The sequence below is a fragment of the Neolamprologus brichardi genome, chromosome 8 (assembly GCF_056152115.1).
Source record: "Neolamprologus brichardi isolate AB-2024 chromosome 8, ASM5615211v1, whole genome shotgun sequence".
Lineage (NCBI taxonomy): Eukaryota > Metazoa > Chordata > Actinopteri > Cichliformes > Cichlidae > Neolamprologus > Neolamprologus brichardi.
The window spans coordinates 17,063,833-17,087,449 of NC_142111.1; the positions used below are offsets into that span (position 1 = coordinate 17,063,833).

General features: G+C 39.9%; 3 protein-coding genes across 3 annotated transcripts; 1 reads left to right on the forward strand and 2 right to left on the reverse strand.

The window, feature by feature from the left end:
• Window positions 1–5,550: 5,550 nt before the first annotated feature.
• Window positions 5,551–8,246, reverse strand: LOC102779169 (leucine-rich repeat, immunoglobulin-like domain and transmembrane domain-containing protein 2). Its single transcript, XM_006791082.3, has 3 exons — window positions 8,137–8,246; window positions 7,138–7,919; window positions 5,551–6,930 (listed from the first exon to the last, which is right to left on the reverse strand). Exons 1-3 carry the CDS (start codon window positions 8,244–8,246, stop codon window positions 6,143–6,145), a joined length of 1,680 nt encoding a protein of 559 aa, XP_006791145.3. The 3' UTR covers window positions 5,551–6,142.
• A 1,006-nt stretch (window positions 8,247–9,252) lies between these two features.
• lrit1b (leucine-rich repeat, immunoglobulin-like and transmembrane domains 1b) lies at window positions 9,253–12,589 on the reverse strand. Its single transcript, XM_006791081.2, has 4 exons — window positions 12,374–12,589; window positions 11,594–12,054; window positions 11,040–11,345; window positions 9,253–10,906 (listed from the first exon to the last, which is right to left on the reverse strand). The coding sequence occupies exons 1-4, from the start codon at window positions 12,493–12,495 to the stop codon at window positions 9,828–9,830; spliced, it is 1,968 nt and encodes a 655-aa protein (XP_006791144.2). The 5' UTR covers window positions 12,496–12,589; the 3' UTR covers window positions 9,253–9,827.
• A 4,380-nt stretch (window positions 12,590–16,969) lies between these two features.
• rgrb (retinal G protein coupled receptor b) lies at window positions 16,970–23,063 on the forward strand. The gene is made up of 7 exons (XM_006791080.3): window positions 16,970–17,346; window positions 17,658–17,814; window positions 19,357–19,478; window positions 19,901–20,054; window positions 20,201–20,318; window positions 22,453–22,566; window positions 22,811–23,063. Exons 1-7 carry the CDS (start codon window positions 17,271–17,273, stop codon window positions 22,949–22,951), a joined length of 882 nt encoding a protein of 293 aa, XP_006791143.1. The 5' UTR covers window positions 16,970–17,270; the 3' UTR covers window positions 22,952–23,063.
• The last annotated feature ends 554 nt before the right edge of the window (window positions 23,064–23,617 follow it).

A 23,617-nucleotide genomic window follows, 5' to 3' on the forward strand; every position in this document is an offset into this window, starting at 1 on the left:
ACCGGTTTGAGCACCGTTTAAGCACGGTTTGGCACCGCTATCGGATAAAACCTAAACCTAAACCCTACTCTCAACTAAAGTCTAAGCATCTTCAGCCTCACCACCTGTCTTCTTGTCAGGGTCACTATCTCTAAACCAAACATCATAACAAGTCTAACACCCCTCTTGTAAACATTCCCTTTCATTCTCGCTGCTATCACAATTCACCCGTGACACTCATCTCCACCGGCTTCATGGTGCCTACACTGTCTTCTTTATCTCTCGTGTGCACTGTCCATTGCTTTGAATAGCCAATCCCAGGTATTTAAACTCATCCAACTTCACTATCTCGACTCCTTGCATCTTTACCTTTCTACCAGCCTACCAGGTTTCAACGTAACTTTATTCTTTCATGAGTTTCTGACCACTTATAAAATGTGTTCAATGTGCTGCCCATTGTGTTGGATTGTCAATGCAACCCTCTTCTCACACTGATAGCAACACCGCAGGAGAAATGCCAGCACAGGCATCCAGTATCCGTAGTTTCAGGTGCTGCACATCTCGTATCTTCACACCATAGACAATTGCCTTCAGATGACCCCAAAGATAAAAGTCTAAGGGGGTCAGATCGGGAGACCTTGGGGGCCATCCAACTGGCCCACGACGACCAATCCACTTTCCAGGAAACTGTTCATCTAGGAATGTTCGGACCTGGACCTTAGTGTCAGACCAATAGCGGTGGTTTTGTTTGTTAACTTCACCATTCACATAAAAGTTTGCCTCATCACTGAACAAAATCTTCTGCGTAAACTGAGGGTCCTGTTCCAATTTTTTTTTTTTGCCCATTCTGCAAATTCTGTGCGCCGATCTGGGTCATCCTCATTGAGATGCTGCAGTAGCTGGAGTTTGTAAGGGTGCCATTTGTGAGTAGCTAATATCCGCCGAAGGGATGTTCGACTAATGCCACTCTCCAGTGACATGCGGCAAGTGCTACGCTGTGGGCTCTTGCTAAATGAAGCAAGAAGGGTGTCTTGCATTGAAATCTGCTGCAATGACCCGGTTATTGCATTCACCAGATATCAACACAATTTTGATCCGCTCCTCACGTGTTAACCTCTTCGACATGTCAATGGCTGTGAACAAAGAGAAACTTGTAAATAACTCATGAAAGAATAAAGTTACGTTGAAACCAAGCACACCATTGTTTTTCTTGTGACATTACCAATAAGTTTGATGTGTCACATGGCCCTCTTCCTAATGAAAAAACAAAAGTTGTATCCAAGATGGCCGACTTCTAAATGGCCACCATGGTCACCACCAGTGTTGGGAAGGTTACTTTTAAAATGTATTCCATTACAGAATACAGAATACATTCCCCAAAATGTATTCTGTAACGTATTCCGTTACGTTACTCAATGAGAGTAACGTATTCTGAATACTTTGGATTACTTAATATATTATCATGCTGTTTACAACTACATGAATGTACTATTGCTGTGATTTATTACTGTTACTGAAGGTCCGCGGCTCCGAACCGTAGTAAAGGGACCTCTGGCTAATACGGTGGGTTCTGTGTCGGGCCGAAAACTAGCTTTACTTTGTTGTCTGGGTCAACTTTGCTAGTGAGAGACAGAGAGAGGCGTTGAAAGGCTGCTCCAACGGAACTTATTGTTTTTGGAGGAAAACACGAACACGGTGTACAGTCGAGTCTTAATAGCTTACTTACAACTGGGCTCGTCAGGCACTCTTCTTGGCTGCAGTGGTTATTATTATATTTACATGCTTCCAGCTCCCGTTTTTGCTCGATGACAGCTCGTACTTTTCCTTTCTCTCACTCCCTCGCTCACAGACGCATAACGTGTATGGCAGTCCATTCTCCCTGCAGCACGGACTACACTGCCTATGATGCTACATTCTTTAGAGCTATACCTGTAGCATTCTGCCTATTAGCTTAGCACAACAACAACAGGCGCTCTCTCACCCAGGAAACACGCAGAGAGAGAACGTCACCCTGTAACCATGGCAACCGTAACGCTGCCACCCGGAACAACAGAACATAGCTGTCAAACAAAACCCAAACAGGCCTGACCCGCCACAATATGAAACAGGGAAGTGTAATCCATTTATTTCAACAAAGTAACTGTATTCTAAATACCACCTTTTTAAACGGTAACTGTAACGGAATACAGTTACTCATATTTTGTATTTTAAATACGTAACGGCGGTACATGTATTCCGTTACTCCCCAACACTGGTCACCACCCATCTTGAGGAGTTTGCCCCCTCACATATACTAATGTGCCACAAACAGGACTTTAATATCACCAACCATTCCCATGTTATTACGGTGTATCCATATAAATGGCCCACCCTGTACTTCTCCAGGCTTTCTTGCACCTGCTCCCTACTCTCACTACAGATCACAGTGTCATCTGTGAGCATCACAGTCCACAGAAACTCCTGCCTGACCTCATCGGTCAACCTGTTCATCACCTTGCAGTGATGATGGACAGGTTGACCGAGAAGGGGCTCAGGGACAATCCCTGATTTAATCCTACCTCCATCTGTTACTCCAATAGCACTCTTCCTCACAGTCTTGCTACCCTCATGTATGTTCTGAAAACCATGTCTTCACTCACTAGTATATTTGCATCTCTAACCTTATTCACTTAATCTACTGCACATCCTTTCCAGCTCGATTTCTGCCTCTAGCCAACTAGTACAAGTCCTTTTCAAGACTTTCTTGGCCTTTTTTTTCTCAATCTTTCCAGAATGCCTGGAATGTGAACAATTTCTAAAATACTTTACTGATAAAATTCTATCTCTCAAATCCTCACTCCCCCCAGTGGTGAGCCTTGCTCTCACTGGAGAATGTGCTTCTGCTTTTCATCAGTTTGAGCCAGTGTCACTCTGTACACTTAAGCAAATTGTCAAGCAACTGAAAATTACTAGTTCTGCATATGAACCTCTTCCACCTCGCATTGTGAAGGACGGCTTTGATGTAATTGGGCCCAGTATTCTATTTTTAATGAAATTATCATTGTCTTCTGGCTATGTTCCCTCTGTTTTTAAACATGCTATAGTGCAACCTGCTCTCAAAAAAAGGTGTCTTGACCATTGTGATTTCGTTAATTATAGGCCGATATCCAAACTTCCGTTTCTCTCCAAAATCTTAGAGAAGATAGTTGTTTCGCAACTCCAGGCTTACCTGGATGCGCATGACATCTGTGATAAATTTCAGTCTGGTTTTAAACCACGCCACAGCACCGAAGCAGCTTTGCTGAGAGTCCTTAATGATCTTCTCTTAATTACTGATTTAGGGCATTCTGCTGTATTAGTCTTATTGGATTTGTCCTCAGCTTTTGATATGGTTGACCATAATATCTTATTAACGAGGTTAGAACGCACTGTGGGCATTCGGGGTGAAGCCCTTAACTGGTTCAAATCATACCTTTTGAACAGGTCTTTCTCCGTTACCTTGGGTACTTATTCTTCCTCAACTGCATCCTTATCCTGTGGTGTGCCCCAAGGCTCTGTGCTTGGCCCAATGTTATTCTCATTATATATGCTCCCCCTAGGCTTAATCTTTGAAAAATTTCTTATCACCTCTATGCCGATGATATACAAATATATTTTCAATTAGATGATGACGACATTGCTCCTTCATTGCATTGCTTTCTCGAGTGCATGAGAGAAGTCAGAGAATGGCTTTCAGGCAATTCCCTTATCCTGAATGATAAGAAAACGGAAATTGTGGTGTTTGGCAACCCTATCCCTTGGGGCTTATTAGCTGATACCTTTGGTTCCTTTGCCACTTCTTTCTCTGACTCAGTTAGTGACCTAGGTGTCCTGCTGGATAGCTCTTTCAAATTTAACAAACAAGTGTCCTCAGTAATCAAATCTAGCTTTTACCAACTGTGCCTTATTGCTAAGGCTAAGCACTATGTTCCTCATAACGATCTTGAAAAGCTCATTCATGCTTTTGTGACTTCTAGATTGGATTACTGTAATTCTCTCTCCTTTGGTCTTCACTCCGCTCTCCTTCACAGACTCCAGCTTGTCCAAAATGCGGTGGCTCGCCTCCTGACTGGCACTAGAAAGCATGCCTCTATCACCCCGTTCTTATTGATTTGCATTGGTTACCCATAAAATTGAATCTAAAATATTGTTGCTCACCTTTAAAATTATAAATAATTTAGCCCCTTGTTATCTTGTCAGTCTTCTTCTTGTCGATCCCTGGGCGAGCCCTCAGGTCTTCAGCCCAATTACTCTTGACTCAGCCTAGATCTAGACTTAAATCTAGGGGTGACCGTGCTTTTGCCCTGGTTGCACCTAATTTGTGGAATAACCTTCCCATCGATATCCGTGCATCAGACTCCATTTTATCTTTTAAATCCCGTTTAAAAACTCACTTATTCAACATAGCTTTTCCATCTAGTTAGTGTCCCTATTTTATATTTGGTTTAATTTTTATTTATGTACTTTACCTTTTAGCTTTATCTGTTCTTAGTAACTTTGTTCTTATATTCCCTTTTGTTGCTGTATAATTAGTGTCCTCAGCCTGATGACATATGTGGTACTTTGTTAATAGTCTTTTATTTAATCATGTCTTCATTTACCTGTTTTTATTGTAAAGCACTTTGGTGTACCGCTGGTTTTTTAAACGTGCTATACAAATAAAGTTGTATTGTATTGTATTGTATCTTTCCATAATACACAAAATCAGTCTTTTCTTCTTTTTTTTTTTAGCCAACTCCTACAACAGGATCAAGAGTTGGCATCTTAGGTTCCTGCAGGTACTTATGAAGATCCAATATTATAATGCTATTGTGTTGCCTAGCAACCACCAAAAAAATACTAGCTGCTATAATGAATGTATATTTAGGTTTCCCATTGTTCTTCTAAAATAAGCAAAACCTTCACTAAAATTGATCAAAGCTGAATTAACCTTGTTTTTTTTTTTATTTAGGAATACATTTATTTGGAATAATTTGCTATACTGAAAAAAACAGGTAACAAAAAAGAAGAAGAAAAAGAAAAGTCAGCATTACATAACTTTTCCAGTCTTTTACTACTACTGTCCCTACTTTTCATATAACATCGCTTTCTTTTTAACTGGGCTGTACATATTATATTAAATCAATTTATTAATCAATTAATCACCTTTTGGTGATTAACTTCTTGAAACAACTATGTCTGGAAAAAATACTATATATTAATATATTATCTAAATAATAGCATTTTTCAATTGTTTTATTTATCTATTAAAACATAACATTTTTATAACATGCAGTAACTGATGCACATGTAAAAATCATGTGAAAGCACAGTCACCGTGTGGACACAATCAGCTCAGAGGCATTAAATGGAAATATCATGTTCTGCTGACTAGGATTCAGATAGAAAATCACTTTAATCTGCTTAACAGTGTATGTATAAATTCATGGGAAAATACAGCTTATGTAACAAATCCTCTGAGTGATTGTGATAAAAAAATCTGAGTATGTCTCAGCGTTTGTCTTTGACTTCTTTTTAATCTGCATCAAACGCATTTCATTCAGTCATAGCTTTGCAGTCCTTAAGAGAAAACACAAAAAGATTAAAAACATTTTCAAGACAAAGTAAATCAAAGCAGGCCAGAAACACACATACAATCCACAACATCATATTGCAGTACTGCATGATAACTTAATTACACATGATTTTTTTTTTATTTCACAAAGTGACACTAAAATAGAAAATAAACCCTCCATTTAACAAGGAAGAAAGGCATCTGCATTTTCAGGTGACAGCTTGCAATATACATACATTCAAAGTGAATGTGTGCATCTGAGTTTATATAAGCAGCAAAGTCAAAAAGAAGAATTATAACAAAAGTCCAACACTGAAAGGGAAAAAATGTTTACCCCATGAACAAATATGTTATTTTACCACATAATAAATGTACAATTAAATTTTTTTTAATTTTTTTTTAATGTTTTTACTTACATGGTCAGATGAGTCTTCAAAGTGTGAACCAGAAAAATAATGGTGCATGTATTTTAGAAAATAGTATACCTAGCTTTGTAATTCAACTGTAACACATACATTTAGAGGCACAAACTTAAACTACAAATAAACTTCATGTAGAAATGTATTATGATTGCAGTTCTTGACTTTGATGCTAGTACAGATAAGCTGCACTTCCTCTTTTGCACTTATCCTCAGACCTCCGTCTCTTTGTTGGCTTTTCCACCGAACTTTTGCACAAAGCTTCATCGCTGGTTGCCTGCAGGCTGTCAAAAGTGCCCTGCCTCGCCCCCTCCTGCAGGTTTTCATCATGCATTCTGTGCATCCTCCACAGATCCACAAACCGGTCCACGCAGCTGAACCTGGCCTCTGTGGTGCAGGCATACATGCCAACCGGCACAGCCAGCACCATTGCGCACACAATAACTATAATGTGGATTAACCTTTCTTTCTGCTCCATCTCTCTAATGTCACTTCCTGTTACAAACACAATGCACTGACCTTCCCTTGGTGGGAGGTTCTTCAGGGTCACACACACCTCGTATTTGGTGACAGGAAGCAGATTACTGACCGAGTAACTGTTGATGCCCGGGCCAATGTAGATCATTTCCTTCTTTGGTGAATCATATTTACCAAAGTGGATGGTGAACCAAGTTTCTGCAGGGTTTTCAGTTGCTGCGTGCCACTCTAGGGTGATTCCATAAACTGTCTGTTTGGCTATGTGTATTTCAATGTAGGCATTCTCCTCAGATGACAGCATAGGGACAGGCGGTAGGAGAGGAAGGGAGGAATCAGAAGAGGCGATGTTAACTGTAATGTTGACAGAGGAGTTGCCAATGAAATTGTTGGCCGTGCAGGTGTAGAGTCCTCGGTCTGCCAGATGAAGAGAGGGGATCAGGAGCTGGGAAGAGAAGGTCTCCTCATCGATGTTTGTCTGTGATGCTGCAAGGTGAAAACAGAGCATCAGAGCAAATCACAGGATTTTTTACATCTGGTAATGACATGCTCAGGTATTCTGATATTATGCAGTAAGTATTGTCTCTTTCAAAACACTGCAGCCTGGGAGTTCACTATATATACTTTGCTAAGTGCTCCAACAGCAGGTTCACAACAATTTAATGGATGGTAGTGATTAAAAAAAAATCTTACCAACAAATCCTCTTATAATCTTCAGACTGTACATCCACTGAATGGTCGGCTCTGGCCTGCCCTTCACTAAGCATGTTAGGGTTGCATTTGCTCCCAGAGGTAAAGTGATGTTGGTTTCAGGGGCAGAAGTCACTGGCCTCATGCATGATTTTAACTGAATCTCATGGAAAAACTTGTGAGCTTTGAGAGCTGGACCTGAACACATCAGATAAGAGTTCATCAGGATGATGGGAGGGCTGACTGCCCTGGTGAACTCCACAAAGCCTTTGAGGCGGCAGTCACACAACCAGGGATTATCATGCAGCCCCAAAACCACATTTGACACCATCCCTTCTTTTGCCCAGGCTTTCTCAGCTATTTGGGAAAGGGGCCAATTCATGAAGACTTCTTTTGCTATGACACTAAGCTGATTGAAGGATAAATCTAAGTAGGTCAGCGCAGGTAAATATCTCAGAGCATGTTCGGGTAGCACATCCAGGAGATTGTGTTTTAGGTCCAAAATCTTGAGGTTTGGTGTATCCTGAAATGCTGTCCATGATACTGAAGTCAGCTTGTTCCCTTGTAGCCTTAGCTCAGTCAAGTTAGCGAGCCCCTCTAGGCTTTTCATGTTCATCAGAGCGATCTCATTAAAATTTAGCCAGAGGAACTCCAAGGCAGGCACTTTTGAGAAGGATCCTCGGGGTAACTCAGTCAGGTGGGATTTTTCAATTCGGATTTTAATAAAATCATGTGGGATGTCCACTGGGATTTCTCCCATGGATGTTTCCATACATAGTAAAGACCTAAAATGACAGACAAGAAAATTTGTGCTATACAAAGATACTGGTGTAGTACACTTAGCTTAAACACAAATTTTGGATAGTGTTTATTTGGGCATTTCACACTAGTCATGCTATAAGTAATGTTTATTGTTGCATGTAACTTATTCAAAAGAGGACAGACTCATAGCAAATATACAACCTAGCTTTACAATGTAGCATATTTTTAGTGGCCACTTACCTTCCTAAGATATCATCTGTGCAGGAGCAACCGAACAAACAAGTTGACGATCCAAAACAGATGAACTGGAATACCAAAGTGATATGCAATGTGACATAAAAGGCGTCCATGATCCTAGACACGCATATGAAATAGGCCTGTCAGGGCAGGACATGCTCATGGGCTGCGTGAAAGAAAGCCCATTACCTTAATCTCCCTTGACGTAACCCTTAAGAGGCCAAATGACATGTGAGACACAGGTGTATTTATAGCAATGGTCCACTAAACACAATGTTAAATCTTTTCAAAAGGACATAAAGAGTTAACATTCACAAGTGTTTTTCAGTCGAGAGCTATGAGTTCGGCTTGATAGTAGTTCTTGTCTCAGATATGACCCCAAAATGCTTCGCATCAGACTAATTTAATTTATTTGTTCCCCACTAAAGCAGCAGCATTGACATGACAGGAGGCCCATCTGTGTTAAGTGGGCCGGAGCCTGTCAGGCTTAGCAACACTGAGAGGGAGGGCTGCACAGAGACAGAGACAGATGTCCGGAGAGGACTGACCTCAATAATCTAAACACTGTTTGTCTATCAGGTTGATAAAGGCCAAATCAGCATATACCAAAGCGAGTGTGAAAACAAACATCTACACTATAGCTCTGCAGTTTCACACAGTTTCATATCCTTTAATACCCACGCTTTTTATACGTGCGCATTATAATTTAACAGATAAACAGATTAGCCACGTGTTCAGCATTTCAGGAAATGTTTTTTACATAATGCATATCATAATCGTCATTTATTGCTACAGTTTGCTTGAATGCTGAGTTCATCATACAGAGACTGTACTAGTAGGTAATTTAGATGCTGGAGCACCCATGAGCACACATAATCAAAATGATAAAGACTGATCCAATGGAAAATATGAATATTAGTCCAAATTTATGCCATTATATGTATCAACTGTAGTGATTCATATATTAATGCTACAAAAACTGCCTCGGATTTGCCTACAGCTGTATTAATTCATTGTATTTACTTAGTTTAAGCATGTTTTGTAGCAGTTTATAGATACAGGGGATACGTGTGGGTGTTTTTAAGGAAAGTAAAGATGTAGGAAAAAAGTAAGCATAAATCAATATAAAAATATTTATTTTTATACAGTACATTCATACATACACATATATTTTAGGTTACAAATATTAATACATTACAAAATGTACTGTATTTCAGGTTTTTCACCCAACAGTAAACCTGGCACATTCATATCATACTGACATATAAAACAGGCTAAATAAACTATTGTTTCCCTAAATACGTGTAGAATAAAGATTTTCACACAAAGCATAAGTTACATCTTAGGAAAAAACAAAGAAAAGTGAATGTATTGGGTTTAAGAGAGTTTAGGGCATCGAGAGATTTTTCTCTTATTCTTAAAAGTGCACGATGAATTAAAAAAAGTTATTTCTACACCACTTGTAAATTTACAACTGTGTTACTGTGTATATTTTCCCTTTTTGTTGTTTCCCACCAAATGAATGGTAGCTTTTACTCCCACAAGGCTGTAATTTATTTGAAAAGATCCAGTCCTAAAAGAGCTACCAGTGTCCTCTGGATACTCCTTTAAAAAGAGGATCAGTTGAATCTTTCTAACAGTGGAGCACGGCAGTGCAAAGTGCATCCTTTGGGAACTGAGGCAAATGTTTGGTTTTAACAGAAGTACTCATTAGGTAGCCCTTCAGTCCTGGCTGTGGCCTCTGAGTCAACACTAGATCTCGCTGAGAGCAGCCTGTTGGATTCGTCAGGATTTAGCCTCGTTAGATACTCGCCTTCCATCCCCTTAGCTTTGGTCCCAGGGCCGAGGGTCTCAAACGTGACGTACGAGTCCTGTATTTCTTTGGATTGCTTCCCCAGCAGCTTTTGGCAACGTTTCTTTATTGCCCCACAGCACACAATCAGTGTAAGAGGAACAGCGATCACGCATGCCACCGTTATCACCACCACATTAATGAGCTTCTGAGTGCCACTCGCACTGGCTGCTTCATCGGTTGAGAAGATTACACACTGCTCCTTTTTTGGGATCAGACCTTTGACGCAAACACAGGCAATGTACTTTGTCTTTGGCACAAGGCCGTCAATTGTGATTCTATTTCTTCCAGAGCCCACATTGATTCGACGCATGTCTCTCTCACCAAATATAGCATATAGGATGCTAAACTCTGTGGTATTTGTGGCTGTAGGGGCTCGCCAGTTCAGAGAGACAGTATGGTCAGTGTCACCAATCACCTTTACAGAACGCACTATCCTTTTCTCAGGAGCTTGCTGTAACGATGAGGCATTGGCCGATAAGTTACTTAAAGCATCCTGTTGCACGTCCAGTGGCTTCTGTGCATCCGAACCTTTGCCTCGTCCCTGAGAAACGCCATCAGAGATGCTGTAGCTCTCAATCTCATACTTCCCAGTCACCCCCTTGGCATTAAGAGGTTCAATGATGGGCTGTGCAGCTGTAGATGTAGGTGGAGGAACGTATCTGGCAATAAGCTTTTCCTGGTATGCCGCTCTGCCAATGCCACCATTTTTCTTCCCCCTTGATCTCTTAGAAGTACCACCACCGCCACCTCCTGCTTCTTCTGACCGAAAGGAATCTGTGATCACCAAGGAGATGACAGCGTCTGCCGTGCCCACAAAGTTGGTCGCCTTGCAAACATATTTCCCAGAATCCCGGTAAGAGACAGCAGGCACGCTCAGAATCGACCAAATGATGCCTTCCTTTGAGATCTCTTGCTGAACTGAAAAAACAAAAAGGTAGAGATCCACAGAGATAAGCAGATTGACAAAAAAAGAATAACTTTAATGTAATTGACAAGTGTGCAGAAATAAATCAAATCTAAGAACATCTGGAACAAATTCAACAAAAGTCACCGGTGCCGTTCATTTTCTTGCCATCAGCACGGCTCCAGAACAGCTCGGGGATGGGGACTCCAACTGTGCCGCAACGCAGCAGCACATTGTTGCCCAGTGAGCTCCGAACACGAGCCACGGCCGTATGCACTCGAGGGCCTTGGCACCTCTGCAGCTCTGCTTCAGTGAAAAGAACCCCTGATAGGCTCTCGGGATCAGCGCATCTCAGTCGAGTGTCAATGAGAGCCACGGAGGACGAGGGGGACTTCTGAAACTGAACCAGATCATAGAGTCGACAGTCACACAGCCACGGGTTATCATGAAGACCTGCAGAGGAATGTATGGAAAGACTTTATTAGTGAAAACAATAAATTAAGTTGTTTTACCCAACACTGAGTCATTTTAAGACCAGACCATTACCTGGGATTGAGTATAAATAAACATAATTAGCCTAACAAGTTGACACACTGCACACACAGTATATTTAGACTAATCCCTAACTGAGCTTTAAAGAAGTAGCTCTCATACAAGGCAGATTACAAAGAAATCTTAATACATCAAAGTTCAATCCTCACCAAGTATTAGTTTAGAAGAATCAGCGTCCTGGGGTGGCTTCACACTTAGCCACATTGTGAGAATTTCACCAGGAACGGTTGTGAGACTGTTGCTAGACAAGTCCAGGTAGGTTATGTTCTGTATATACATGATGGCTTCTGCGGGCATGCTGGAGATTTTGTTGTTGTGTAAGTCCAGGAGCCTCAGGTTTGGCATGTCTGTCAGAGACTCCCAGGGGAAGGAGGTAAGGGAGTTGCCATCCAGCCTGAGCTCATTAAGGTTGTAAAGACCCCGGAAACTGTCAGGAGTCAGGGAGTTCAGGGAATTGAAAGACATCCAGAGAAACTCCAGACTGTTGAGGTAGTGGAAGGTGCTGCTAGAAATCCGTGTGATTGCCGTCTTCTCAACGCGGAGCTTTGCCGTGTCGGTTGGGAAATTTTGAGGAACCACAGTGATTTCCGGATCATTGCAAAGAACACTTCTGCAAGAAAATAACAATAAAAAAAATATGACTACCTCTACAGAACATGTAGCAGTAACAATATTAAAGATACTTTTAAATTCAAGATGAAAGCATATTTTATACGTTAGTTTTAAATAAAAAATAAGTTTAAAAAGTTCAGTTTATTAAAGAAAAAAAAAAAACGTAGCAGACTATTTTTGAGTTATAAGCAAATGGGATTAAGGAACAAATCCAAGTTAATTCCAGCACACGGAGTCACTGAATAGAGCAAAGCTATATTCTCACTTTTATCGCAAAGCATAATAATTGTGCTCTGAATTCAATTCGCAGAGTTTACCTCGCTTTTGATCCGTCGCTTAGTTTGTGAAAGAAACAGCTGCACTGGGCAGGACACGGACTGCTCATCAGAGGAAGAAAAACTAAAGCCAAACAAAAAGCTGCAGGAAAATGTCGACTCATTTTGCAAGCTACTGAACACTATGCAACTAAACTACAGTTACAAAGCACGCGCCGCTACTCGGTCTAACAGGACGCGGGATGCATCGTTTTGCACGCTCACAGATCCACTCTGCTCCAACTGGTCTGAATCCTGAGATAAAAAGGATAGGCAGGGATTAGGGAAGGACTTGGGTTATTTTCATTCTCACGATTAGGCTATTGCTTCCTGGAAGCTGATAGGTTACCGCGTTTTTACTTTCATTCTTAGACATACTTTCCAAGCAATGATTGGATGGACAGTTATGACACAACTGCCTGCAATTATAGGACATAAAAAAGTAGCAGGTGGACGAACTACAATCGCTAAATCTACCTGAGTGAGCATTTGCTTCTTTTTTCTTCGAGTAAAAGGGGAAATATCTGAACACATTTAAAACGTTATTCGTATCTTATCATTTTTATCCATCTCAAGGCTTTCTGCTCCACGTAAATTGACCAAGTTTCACCAAAAACAAACAAACTGAATAAATTATGATATGAAACACAAGGTGATAAAAATTCCTCTCGATTAGGTTTAAATGTCCTCAAACCGTCGTTTTTGTTAGAAACTTCATTTACAGACTGTAGTTAAATAGTAGCAGTGAGCGACCACTAGATGGCAGTGGGAAGTCACTGAGTGTAAACAATTGTTAAACACTTGCACTGCTTGTCTCCATCCAGGTAATCAGTGGGTTTGAATACAATTTTAAAACATTTTTTCTTATGGAGATAATTTCTAATCTCTGCAAGACTGCATGAATCTACTTCCCCCGCTAAACAAACATTAATAAAAACTTGGATTGCATCATGCTTTGTGATTTTTTTTTTCTGTGCTATTAACACATGTACATTCATACATCATCATATGCAGGCTATCTGAGTATGACATACTTTGTGGATGACAGATGTATTGTCACAGTCTGAGGGTTTTTTTCACAGGTAAAGAGGTTTAAAGACATGGCTGCTCGGCAGGGTTTTCAAATCCTTTAATCCAGTCATCTCTCAGTCTCTTGATAATACAACTTTGTTCCATTTCTTTCAAGAGGGCTGTCCCAGACAGGAAAACCTCCAACCCTGCATCTGTCCCTATAACATTTCCCCATATGACCCCACATCTTGGATTGGGGTGTAAGGCGCATCTTTTAATAATGCCTTTATAGCAATTAAGATTTATTTACAAGAATAAATGATCTACCAACGGGAAAGTGTTATAATAATGAAAGAAACTGATGCAAAATGACATTTTTCATTTTTAATTACCAAAAATATACATTTTAAATAAATACAATTGTTAATTTAAAAAATATTAAGTCAAAATGGAAGCAATTCTCTACATTATGGGGGAAAAAAACATCGTTTTCACAGGACTCTATTCATAGATTTTATTTGAAAACAAAAGAATTAAGAAGGCAAGTAGCAGCAAGGGGCTGACAGTCAAACGCTCTTGATTTGTCACGATCAGCAAGTTCGAGCACCTCTATAAAAGCAGATGTTTTGGCAGTTTGCTCATCAGGATCATTCAGGTAACAAATGTTTTTTCTTCTATGTTAAAAAAGAAAAAAAAGAACACGGCAGCCTGCACACTAAAGAAATAATAAGACTTCTAAGACAATATCCTTTCAACAGGGAAGGAAAGATATTTGCCAAAATGCACAGTTCATGAAATCCTGTCCTTGACCAGTTCATGAACTCCTCTGTCTACCAAGCAATACAAAGTATTCTACAGTCAAATTTGGGGCCATCTATCCGACAGCTGAAGCTTGGCTGAAATTGGGTCATGCAGTAGGACAATGATCCCAAGCACACGAGCAAATCTACAACAGAATGAGTGAAAAAGAAAAGAATCAAGATGCTGCAATAGCCCAGTCAAAGTGAAATGCTGTGTTAGGACCTCAAGAAAGAAGAAATTAATGTCTGCAGACCTCAGTGAGCTGAAGCATTGTTTTGAAGAGGGGTGGGATAAAATTCCTCCACAACAACATGAGAGACTCATAAAATCACACAGAAAACTATTACTATTATTGTTTATAACGGTGGTTCTACAAGCTCTTGCTCTTTGGGTGTTCTTAGTTTTTCACAGGATTGCAGAGTCCTGTGAAAACCTTTCTTTTCACATGCCTGAAAGTACAATACCTAAAGTAGGTGCTATATGTAAACACAGTATATTGGCGCCTGTATGGCACTGGGGTCAGGGGCATTTCCATCTGAGCTGTTTATGAGAAAAAGGTAGAAAAAGACCAGTGTCTAGAAAATAGGAGTTATCCCATTTAACTGCTTCTAGTTTTAAATTAGGAAATATATTTTTAAAAATGCTTTCAGTTCCTGGTCATTTGTTCAAATGGAATTTCAACAATAAAGCCTTTGTTTCATTGCGAAACCAACAGATTATGCTGCAGTAATTAACTATTTGTCAACGGATCAATGTTTAGCCTTTGTAGGGAGTTGTAGCCTTGTGTTTTATGCCACAGTTTCATTTGTGTGCGGCTAAACACGACGAATACTCTCTGACTGAGATGATGTTAATTAAACAGTTAAATTAAAGAAAGCTACAGTCCTGATCTCTGGCATTATGTTAAGTCTGGCAGTGCAGGTCGTAATGCAGCTGGTAAATGCTGTTGGACTAAAACTTATTCAACCTCAAAACGCTCTTTAGTTACTTCAACGCTCATATTTTAAGCCTATTTTCTTCACACTCAGCCCCAGCAGATTAACAGATTGTGCTATTAAATATTTTGAAATTGAGAAACTGGCATTGCTTTATGTTCCTGAATGGCATCACACTACTCCACCAGCTTCTAACAAACACCTCGCTAGGCCTTTTGTTGGGATTGAGGGCAGCACACAAATATTCTGCGATGTGATTCAGATGCTCCAACTTGTCAATTTATCTGTGAAATATTGGCATTTTTACCGCCCCAAATGTTCCAGAGCAGCAGATGCCAGCAGATGACAAGTACACATGTCATAGCTTTTTTGTGTGTGTGGACTGAACACAGCTTACAGAAAAGACAATATGGACAGTTTAGAAAAGGGTATTATAAGTCCATTGGGACAATTCATTACTTCATAGTTAATGAGGTTGTGGTAATCTGTGGCTAGCTTAGTGGTGCAATCAGACTCTACCCAAATGTTACATTTTAAAAGGTTTAGGCAGCCACAATAACCAAAGGTAACTTAGGACAGCTGTGACATGGGATGACAACATGCCATGTCACAGATCCTCAAATCCTCGCAAACTGCCTTCTTGAACATGACAGCAAGTACATGACAGCAAGTATCCAAATGGCCTCCACACTCACCAGATCTCAATACAATCGCGGACGTTTGGGATGTGGTGGAACAGGATATTTGTAATCCCACACATGCAACCAATAAATCTGCAACAACTATGATGCTATCTTGTCAATATGGACCACAATCTCTTAGGATTTTTTCCAGCACTGTGCTGAATCTATGCCAAAAGGAAATAAAACAGTTCTGAAGGTAAAAGAGGTCTACTTCCTGAAAGTGATGTGTAGGCCGGTCTGGAAAACATTTTGTTTTTACAGCAGAAAGAAAAGAGATAGCCTGATGTAGTCATGAAAGTGGGTACTGGCTTTTGATATTAAGCAACTTACGGTTGTTCCCAAAGTTGCTTGAAAAGCCTCCAATTAATCCAAAACCCAACAGTGACTCCCTGTTAAACCCAGAATTGAATTTAAGATCCTTCTTCTCACATACAAGCTCTTGAACAACTCCCTTGTTATCGTAACAGAGCACTTGTGATTTTCGAAAAGAGCTAAAAGTAGAATTGGAGGAAAGCCTTCAGCTTTTAGGCTTCTGTGGAGCCAGCTCCCAGTTTTAACTCAGGAGAAAGGCACCTTCTCTACTTTTAGTCTGAAGATTAGTCTGAAAACTTTCCTTTTTACGTTTACAATAAGTACTTTCCACAATACTTAGTTAACACAAGAAGTCACCTGGATGAGTGATGAAACGTTTCTCCCACTGATAATGCTACATCCAGATGAACAGATTCAACCTTTTTGGACAAGAAAACACACCTTTAGGCTGTTCATATATTTTTAAAAGGAGTTTTTTGGAAACCTGGAATGTAAAGGTCTCTCTAAAGCACTTTGGGTCAACGTCTGTAATTTGAATATGCTATTTACTATAAATAAAATAGACAGGACGGTCAACACAAAAAGTGCATGTTCGAGGTATATTTTTTTTCATTTGCAAAAATTTCATAGATCCGCCCACATCTATTCTCCACTCCCCATGTGTTTATACACCATTATTAGTATGTGCTTCATCTTGTCTTCTTATGCCCACCCCAATAGGTGGGGTGAGCCTTAAAGTGCATTTAAGAGTTATCAGTGTAACTGTCCAGACTGCCGGTCAAAGTCTGCTTAAGAGTCCAACACTCTTTTAAGTTAAAAGACAACATTTCCCATGTTTCCTTTCTCTTATCGCTTACAAAAGCTGTAGGTTGGTTTCGCCACGGAGTGTTCGGCAATAAACTTTCAGAGCCTTTAGATGACAGAATTGCGCAGAAAACTCGCAAAGTGTTTGCAACCACTCACTTGCAGAACGTGTGCAGGAAGTCTGCTTGTTAGGACATTCTTCGGGGGATTGTAAAGAGGGCTTTGCTAAGATTAGCGCGTTCATGCTTTTTCACGTGAAAGCACCTTTATAAGGCCTTATTGTGGCACAGACTGTGGCTACGCTGCAGGAAAACGACTCGTCTTCTTTGCAAAGTCTAATTCGTGTGCTTCATCATGGCAACATATACGTTACCGGAGGGATTCACAGAGTTTGACATGTTTACATTCGGTTCAGCACTCCTTGTTGGCGGTAAGTGAAGCGTGCTGTATGGTTATACAAGAAGGAAGGACCCAGATAACCATGAATAAATTTGGAAGAGCTGTATTTTTAGGGGGATTCCTTGTTTTTGTTTGTTGGGGGGGAGGGGGGGTTAATGCTTGGAAATGAGTTAGATGTTAAAAGTTCCAAACCAAGACTACTTAAATTGCATTTTGTTTGTTTGCACACTTTGTGGGCCAAAAAACAATAAGATCGGCCATGCAGACAAATCCAGCTAGAGGTTAAATGTGAAACCAAATAATAGAAACGTAATTTATTCCTTGTTTTGTTTTCACTTTTAGGGATGCTGGGGTTCTTCCTCAATGCCATCAGCATCCTTTCTTTCCTCAGGGTGAGGGAGATGCGCAATCCCAGCAACTTCCTGGTGTTCAACCTTGCTGTAGCTGACCTCAGTTTGAATATTAATGGACTCACTGCTGCCTATGCAAGTTATCTCAGGTAATAAACAGGGCATGCTCTGTTAGAAATGTATTTTCTGGCCTTCTACAGTCACTTTATAACTGAATCTTTCAGCAGAAGTTTTCATATTAAGCTGTCCAGCACAAGCTGACTAAGTCTCAGGGTTTCATAATCCAATCCACAATCTACTTTGTTCACATTTGGCAAGAAAATATGTTGAAAGTGACCAAACAGCCCAAATACTTGCTATCAAATAATTAGTAGTTCCTATTTATAAAACTTAATGTGTACTGATGTTGTGAGACATTTCCAGCTTGACCTATTAAGAACGGTGAGTTTTCCTTAAAATTATTATGTAAAGTGTTACGCAAGACAGTTGTTTTTCTACAAACTAGGGGGGGGGGGGGGGGGGGGGGGGTTAATTAATACATTTATTTAAGTAAAGTCAACTTGGTTTTTGCATTTCTCTTCTCATTTTTTGCTTATTGTAAAATGTCCACATGTTTAATTGGAATCCAGTTATCAAGCTAACCAGTTTTTCAAATTTTAGAATCAAGTTTAAGTTTAAGTGGGATAATTTGTAACCTTCATGAACCCAGCAACCCACTGCACTCGTAGTGTCACAGCTATCATAAAATGAAGTTAAACTTTATTTAGTTTGTGCAGTTGAACATAATGAAACACAAAAACAACAACTTATTACAATACAGATGTGTATACTGACCCAATGTAATTAGTCATTTGATATTTCATATGCTTGTTGTTTGCTGCTTTTAATATGTGGCAAAGCATCCATCCATTCACAATTCAAAGACCTCTCCTTCTAGAGAATTGATCCTATTTTAGTGAAACCTGCATACAACGATAACCTATTGATGCTTCACCCAAATTCTGCTCAAGGTCAGAGACACATTTGGTGTTACATTGGGACTTTTCCCTTTTCACAACATAAGCTTTATGGATTTTATTTACAGTTTGAATTTAGTGTGCACAAAATGATAAAGAAAAAAACAAATGAGGTGATAGCTTGACTTTTTGCTTTCCCTCACATGTGCCCTACATGGTGATAATGACGTTATTGTTCATAATTATGGAGGGAGTGATCCTACTGGTTGACTCCCGCATTAGAAAGCTGCAGTTAGGGCCTTTCTGTCACCACTGTCTTAACAACAGTGATATGGTCACATATATTTATGCCGTTTACTGCATGGTGATGGTTACTGCTGACCATGTAGCCATAACACTCCTCAACTTAAACACTTATTTTGTGTTGATCTACATTAATATGTCCTGTATATGACTATTTGTGAAACTTTTTGACTTCTTTCAATTTAAATTCTCATTAGAGAAGTCAATGACGAAAAAACTTTCTGTGCTTCACAAATTATAACAACCTATGAATTATGATGGGTTGTGATCAGAATAGCCTCTACATCAAAGAGTTTCTGGTTATTTTATTTTATTTTATTGAGCTGTATACCTTTATACCTAAGCACTTTGTTTTTATATATAAGTTTGTGTAATTTTAGGCGCATTTTTCTGCAAGTTGTAGTATGACACATGTTTCTTTGTCGTCTTCAGATACTGGCCATTTGGTCAAGATGGTTGTGCCTATCATGGTTTCCAGGGGATGATATCCGTACTGGCATCCATCAGTTTCTTAGCTGCAATCGCTTGGGACAGATATCACCAGTACTGCACCAGTGAGTAAAGGCACTACAAATAGGTGTTCAAAATGTTAGTTAATGCAGTTTTATACACAATTGAAATGAGATATTCAGAGAAAGTCAGTCTTAAAAAAAACGTAAACATGCATATTTTATCTGCCCCTGGGAAATGGTATAACTTTTTATTTATTAATTTTTTGTTTCATGTTGGGCAGAGGATAAGCCGATTGGTAAACCATGTGGAGCAACTCTTAAACGTTTACATTTTATATTTCTTCATATTTTTGTCAACTGAATCGACTTTATATTTTATCGGCGATAACCTTGTGATATTTAGTCAACTTAAAATAAAAGCATTTAGATTCCCAAAATAAGACTAAAACTAAGTTACACTCACGTCAAAAGTTTGTGACTAAAACTAAATCAGATTTTTCTGTTAAAAAATTAACACTGTGTAGGACAGAAGCTTTTCTGGACCACATCTGTCACGATCAGCAGCATCATCTGGATTCTCTCCATCTTCTGGTCTGCTGTTCCTCTACTGGGATGGGGCGTCTATGACTTTGAGCCCATGAGGACGTGCTGCACGCTGGACTACACCAAAGGGGATAGGTAAATGTGTAAATATTAAAAGATAATCTTACCATGGACAATAGTTTTTCTGTTTTTATAGCTGCCAGTTCACATGGAAAACAAGTACATAGACTTTTACAGCTGTTTACCATATTCTTTATTGTTCATGGTTATTTTTCTAACAGGGACTACATCACCTACATGCTAAGTCTGGTGGTGCTCTACCTGATGCTCCCAGCTTTTAACATGTACTCATGTTATGATTTGATCTACAAGCATTTCAAGAAGATCCATCACCACCGGGTAATACATGCTGCAGTTTTACTAAAAATCATTGTGTATTAGCACATCCAATTGTGCCTTCAAAATATTTTGTTTTGTTAAGTATTGGACAGTCGTACAAAAGAGTCTGATCACTGGCTGTGTAGAAGAAAGCAGCTTAAATGTTATTTTGCTCTAATCAAAGGGGCTCTAATCAAACCACGAGTTTAAGCAGGTTAATTTTACGCATAATGAAACACAACCTTTAAACCTGATGGTGAGTGCTTTTCTTTTTCTTCTTTATTTTATTTATTCTTTAACAGGCTTATTATTTCTCCATTCTTCTATTTGCATGCCACTCTTTATTGTAGTTTTTTTGTGCTGAGCATAGAAGTGAGACCGGTTGCAATATTAGGGCCATTGCAGGTAAAAATAGTCATTATCATTATTATTATTAAAGCTCTCAGGTACAAAAGGATAATAAACTCAATAAACTCAGGCAAAAAAGTAATTTCCAAGAATAAGGTTATGAATTAAAAAAACAGCAATTTACAGAGGAAAAATCAAGAAAAACATTCTCTGAAAAAATATTCTGTATTTATTTATTTTTTCTGTTAATTTCCAAAATTGTATTATTTTGCTTAAAGTCCACAGACAATGAACTGAAGCAAAGTTGCAAGGAAGAAAATCCTCCAAAAATGTGAGATAATGATTAATTTGTATAGAAAATGAAAATTATGGCTTGCTAAAGGCATGGCACTTATCTGGGCGTCATGGGGACAGCAGTCTAAGCAAATAAGCCCAGATTTCCCTCACCCTAGCCACTTCCTCCTGCCCATCTAGGGGGACATTCAGATGTTCCCAAGCCAGCTCAAAGACATAATCTCTCCACCCAGTCCTGGGTCTGCCCCAGAGCTTCTTCCCTGTATTACAAGCCCAGAAAACCTCACCTAGGAGGTGTCCGGGAGGCATCCTAGTCAGCCCAAACCACCTCAACCGGCTCCCTTTGATGTGGAGGTGCAGCGGCTCTATTCCAAATCCCTGTTGAATGACCAAGCTCCTCACCAACCCTGAGAGAAAGCTCAGAGGGCAGCCCTGGCAGTGTCCAACACTAATCAGAAATAAGTCCGACTTAGAGAGAGCTTCACCAAGGGACTCTAAGAAGGCTGGGTCCTCTGAACTGTCATTTGGCATATAGGCATAAACAACGGTCTGGATCTAATCTAAACCACAAAACACAGGCAGCAAACCACAGGGATACAAGTATAAAAAACAACATTAAGCATGGAACAGAGTTAAACCCCTCAGTGAGAAGGAAACTGGTTCCATACCCCAAGTTGTACGTTGAGTGAGCCCGACTATATTTATATCAGCTTGGACTCGTCCCTCATAAGTGAGGTGATATTGAATCTACCACAAACCAGTTTTGGGAGCCAGGGATCAGAGTACCAGGACCTCTGCTCTGACTGCCAGTCAATCCACTAAGCACTGAACACCTCCTGTGGGCCCCTCCTGTGGGTGGTCAACAGGAGGATGGACCTATGTTGCTTTTTCAAGCTGACGCCAGCTGGGCCCCATGGCTTAAGGCCTGGCCATCAGACAATTGTCCTCGAGACTGTACCCCAGGCCTGGCTCCAGGGTAGGACCCCAGTAACCCTATCCCGGGCAGAGAGCACTGGACCCCTGGATTGTTACGCTGCATAGGTTATGTGTACCACTCTTGTGTCATAGGTAAGGAGTCAGGCAATCTGCCATGGCAGACCTTACCAGAGCAGACTGCCCCAACCACATAGCTCCTAGATCAATGGGAAACACAAGCCCCTCCACCGTGATAAGGTGGCGATTCATGCAGGGGATCTCAAAAAGATGGCAATCATAAGTTGGAATGTCTGAAAAGCAACCCACGTAAGGCTCTGAGTTGGTTTCCATCCTATTCAAGTGTGATTTGTTATCTATTAATTGTTCATCCAGCAGTTATGCCACATTCTAACCTTGTGTTGACCACATACTTTTGGTCACGAAACCACTGAAATGCATCTCTACTTCATGTCTTGTTTCAGCAACTACACATAAGCTTGATAAGATCATTATCACTACCATTATTAGACTTATTGTGACACTCTCTTTCTGTTTTTGAAGCCTTGTTGTATGTAACACAATGGACTTTATTTTACAGTTTAACACCAGTTTGCCTGTGAGGGTACTGCTGATGTGCTGGGGCCCATATGTCATCATGTGTGTCTATGCCTGCTTTGACAATGTGAAGCTCATCTCTCCAAAGCTAAGAATGGTATGTATTTATTTTGTTTTGTGCAACCTAACACTATGTGAAAATGAAACAGTTAAACACCTCTTTCTTCTTATTATTGTTGACTTTTAGTTTAACAGTTTCTTAGTTGCAGTTTCAGTCGTCATTCTTGTGACTTATTCCACAAGCAAGAAAATGAAAGGAGTCAATCATTTTAATGTCACACTTGCCATAGTATGTGAGACAACTTAAACCTTTGCTTTTTTGTGTGCCTTTTCCCTTGTAGATGCTTCCAGTTATTGCAAAGACAAATCCTATATTTAACGCTCTCCTCTACTCATTTGGAAATGAGTTCTACCGAGGGGGAGTTTGGCATTTCCTCACTGGACAGAAGATTGTTGAACCAGATATTAAGAAGTCAAAGTAAAAGAAAACCCAGCAAAATCGGGTGAAAATCCAAGATCATCAACTGCTTTCATGATAGGTTCCTCATTCAAATGTAGTAGGATGTTTTGAAATAAACATTGCCAGGTCAGAGATGTACAGTTGTGTTATTTTCATATTTCATATTTGTACAGTACATGACATTACAGGACGGTCTGTTTGCTTGGAGCCACCATACCTCATGTTGGACTTAGCTTAAATGTTCATGCATTCTTTTTTTCAGCAGCTTGACTTTAACCTGCACTGCTCAAGCATCCACGTGAATCCACTGACAATAAACACAGATGTTGCTCCTCTTCTGCTGTTTGCGCTTTCTATTTTAATCCGACTAATGGAGATGCTTGTAAGCAAGAAGCCTAATTGCTGCAAGCAGAAATGTGCCTTTTATCACATGTCAGTGTCAAATCTAAAGTATTTTAATAAGCAGATTATTTAATAGTGGTTTTGTTTTGTAGACAGCTAAATAATACAGCCCCTCTGTACAGTGAGGAAATATTTACTGTGTTAAGCCCGTTGCGCAATTAAGCTCCTTCTTAGGCGACGTGGACTTAATCTCATTTCAGGATAGCTACTTGTCTAAATTAGGAAATGCATACACTAAACCACACAGAGTTTGGTAGTGTTTTGTCTTCATTTCATATTAACCTAC